The sequence below is a fragment of the Sinocyclocheilus grahami genome, unplaced genomic scaffold (genome assembly GCF_001515645.1).
Source record: "Sinocyclocheilus grahami isolate Dianchi unplaced genomic scaffold, SAMN03320097.WGS_v1.1 scaffold1225.1, whole genome shotgun sequence".
Classification (NCBI taxonomy): Eukaryota; Metazoa; Chordata; class Actinopteri; order Cypriniformes; family Cyprinidae; genus Sinocyclocheilus; species Sinocyclocheilus grahami.
The window spans coordinates 423,308-426,785 of record NW_015506404.1 but is presented as its reverse complement, the minus strand read 5'-3'; the positions used below and the strand labels follow the sequence as shown (position 1 = coordinate 426,785).

Genomic DNA, 3,478 nt, shown 5'->3' with positions numbered 1-3,478 from the left:
CGGCACCCTTTGGAAATTTTTACAAATTTGTGGCACCCTACAAAATTTATTTGGTCACAATATTTGAATTTCTAACTTTGATATGATCATTTGAAAAGTATAGATATTTGGTATAACAGAGAAGAACTGCAGAATATAATGTCATACAGATATTTTTAATATTATTAAAAATCCGTAGGCTAATTTCTAATGAAGAGACCAATTTATATGACAGATTTTAATGTAGGCTTTTATTCATATGTACACATTGTGAGATAGTTATAATGGTAATTAAACAAAGTTTTGCTCACTCAGTGTATTTTTGTAGGGCTATTAAGAGATTTTTTTTACCAATTATTCAAATAATGTTTAATCTTAGAAAGCTATTATTATCAGAGGACACATGAACATAGTGGTTAGCAGATCAATGAATGAGAGGGCAGCGTTACCAGAGTTGCCCATATACCACACCATGTTACAACAACACAGTAGGGCTATTGCAGACAGAAACAATACTGTTTTTATTCGTCAACGATATTGCATTGTACATTTAATTATAGTCAGTCTTTACTGTCACTTTTGTTCAACTGAATGCGTCCTTGCTGGATGAAAGTATTCATTTAAAAAATAAAAGAATAAGTCAATGCAATGAACTTCAAAACATTAATTGCAAAACATTCAAATCTATTGACTGCCTTAATAACAACATCGAAATTGTGCTTAATTGTTTCCAGTTGTCATGTGATGTGAAGCTGGATCCCCGTCCGGAGTATCACCGCTGTATTTTGACATGGCACCATCAGGAACCTCTGCCATGGGCACAGAGCACAGGTAACACATTATATTAATATTATTATTATTACAGAAGTCTTGCAGAACTGACCTGCATTGTTTTGCCTATACATTGCTAGTAAATCACATGCATATGCGACAAAATTGCGTTAGGCAACTGAATGTTTGTCACTAACCATTGGCTAATAAATTGTTCAATTTCACTTTTTAATTTTAGTACAGATATATTTTTTACTTTGTTTTGTGTGCTATGACCACTTTAGTGTGCCTAAACTTTCTGAGTGAGCATTTGACAGGAAACAATATATTAGCTTGTTTACAAGTGTGTAAAAAGAGCCATGTTGCATGCCATGTTGATGCACTACATGTAAATTATATTCTTTCTTGATTTTTTCCTTTCAGAATGACAGTGTTTGTTTAGAATCATTCTTTGTTTTAGACTTTTTGAACAATTGTGCAGGTGCCATCCCAATGCTAGAGTTTACCAATCACCTTTGATTTCAGAAAATCAGCTTTAGTTTTTTATTATATTAGCTTTTATGAATATTTTTAATTACTTTTTATTTTCTGTTTTAATTTTAATTTTTTTTTATTTAAAAGTGTAGTACTTTTGTTGTGTGTTTTTGTCATTTTTAGCAGTTTTGGTATTTTTTTTTTTATGTTAATGTAGTTTTTATGTTTATTTCAATTTGAGTTATTTTTGTACAACAAGTTAAATTAAAAAGTAGAAATGGCATAGCAACTAAGTTTAAGGGTTTTTAATATTTTATTTTATTTCCATTACAGTTTCAATTATTTCAAGTTACAAAAATGATGTTTATGGTTTTAATTTAAACTATACACTCTAAAAAATGCTGGGTTAAAAGGGACAAACCCAGCTATTGGATTGTTTTGACCCAGCGGTTGGGGTGTTTTGAACCCAACCGCTGGGTTTGTCCCTTTTTAACCCAGCATTTTTTAGAGTGTAGTAACCCTAATCCATATATTTTCATGTATGGTTGCCATGTTTTAATTGTTAATTACTACATTTCTATCACTAAAAATGCTTGATTGCCTGTTGTTTCAAAAATGTATATTACACTCTAAAAATGCTGGGCTGTTTCAACACAACTTTGGGTCAAATATGGACTAACCCAACAGCTGGGTTAGTCCATATTTGACCCAAACTTGGGTTGAAACAACCCAGCATTTTTTAGAGTGCATGTAAAATATCTGTCATTTTGTGAAGAGAAGCTGATTTGATTTGGGATATATTTTTAAAAGAAATGCATAAAATAATATAAAAATATATTATACCCAGCGGTTGGGGGGTTTTGAACCCAACCGCTGGGTTTGTCCATATTTGACCCAAACTTGGGTTGAAACAACCCAGCATTTTTTAGAGTTCATGTAAAATATCTGTCATTTTGTGAAGAGAAGCTGATTTGATTTGGGATATATTTTTAAAAGAAATGCATAAAATAATATAAAAATATATTATTAATTTATTGCTGTTTAAATGTATAATTTATTAGTGTATATATGTCCTAATGCCAATGAGTGCGTAGAGGGTTGTTATACTCTCTTATTTTCTCTTACTGTGGATATAGCAAGATGCACGTTGGTTCCTCTGACATTAGTGGTTTCTGGTTTAAGGCAGTATATGTGACCCTGGAGCACAAAAGCAGTCATAAGCAGTGTTGGGGGTAACGCGTTACAAGTAACGCGAGTTACGTAATCAGATTACTTTTTTCAAGTAACTAGTAAAGTAACGCATTACTTTTTAATTTACAAGAGAATATCTGAGTTACTTTCTCCAAAGAGAAAGCAAAACTTGAAATCGCATCATATGACCCCTTTAAGTAAAGTTTTATTTCCTACTGTAAATATATTCAAATTTAATTTTTATTAGTAATATGCATTGCTAAGAACTTCATTTGGACAACTTTAAATGCGATTTTCTCAATATTGTGATTAGATTTTTTTTTTTTGCACCCTCAGATTCCAGATTTTCAAATAGTTGTATCTCAGCCAAATATTGTCCTATACATCAATGGAAAGCTTATTTATTCAGCTTTCAGATGATGTATAAATCTCAATTTCGAGAAATGTTTTGTGGTCCAGACTCCAGGCAGTGTCCCATATTTTCAAGCTTTTCTCCGTCTCGTCTTCCTCCAGGGAACCAGGTTAGCAGCAGACTCATGAGCATGCGCAGCGCTAACGGACTCCTGATGCTACCTCCCAAAACCGAGCAATACGTGGAGCTGCACAAGGGCGAGGTGGTGGACGTCATGGTCATCGGCCGTCTATGATGACAGAGGAGCGGGCCGAAGGACGGAGAGCAACGGGTGGTTCACGGTGCATGTTCACATATCATTGACTGTAATATGCAACGGCACAGCTAGTTTTTATTGATTTGGATAACGCTGAAGTATAGTCAACATCTTGATCACAAACCTAGATACATATGAGAAAAAAAATATTATTTCAAAGAAAGAAAAAAATATACTTTTAAATGATAAAATCTAATTATAAAAAGAGATTTATTCTGTATTATTATGAATTATTATTATTGCATTTTTCTTCTCATTATTATTAATTATTGTTATTATTATATTAAGGCAACTTTGTTCTTTTCATTGCAGTTGCTTTGTGTGTTCAATGCTAGATCTTATAGCTGTAGCATTTTAATAGAAACTGAAGGTGCCTGCCAGGAGAGAGAGAGAAA

At 32.6% G+C, this 3,478-nt stretch overlaps 1 protein-coding gene across 1 annotated transcript in view; it reads left to right on the top strand.

The window, feature by feature from the left end:
• The window catches only part of LOC107568210 (gephyrin-like), an 83,686-nt gene extending 80,459 nt beyond the window's left edge, over nt 1-3,227 (top strand). Inside the window, exons 18-19 of the mRNA XM_016254138.1 lie at nt 714-810; nt 2,929-3,227. Of these exons, the coding sequence (XP_016109624.1) occupies nt 714-810; nt 2,929-3,062 (231 nt within the window). The 3' untranslated portion in view covers nt 3,063-3,227. The remainder of the gene's footprint in view (nt 1-713; nt 811-2,928) is intronic.
• The last annotated feature ends 251 nt before the right edge of the window (nt 3,228-3,478 follow it).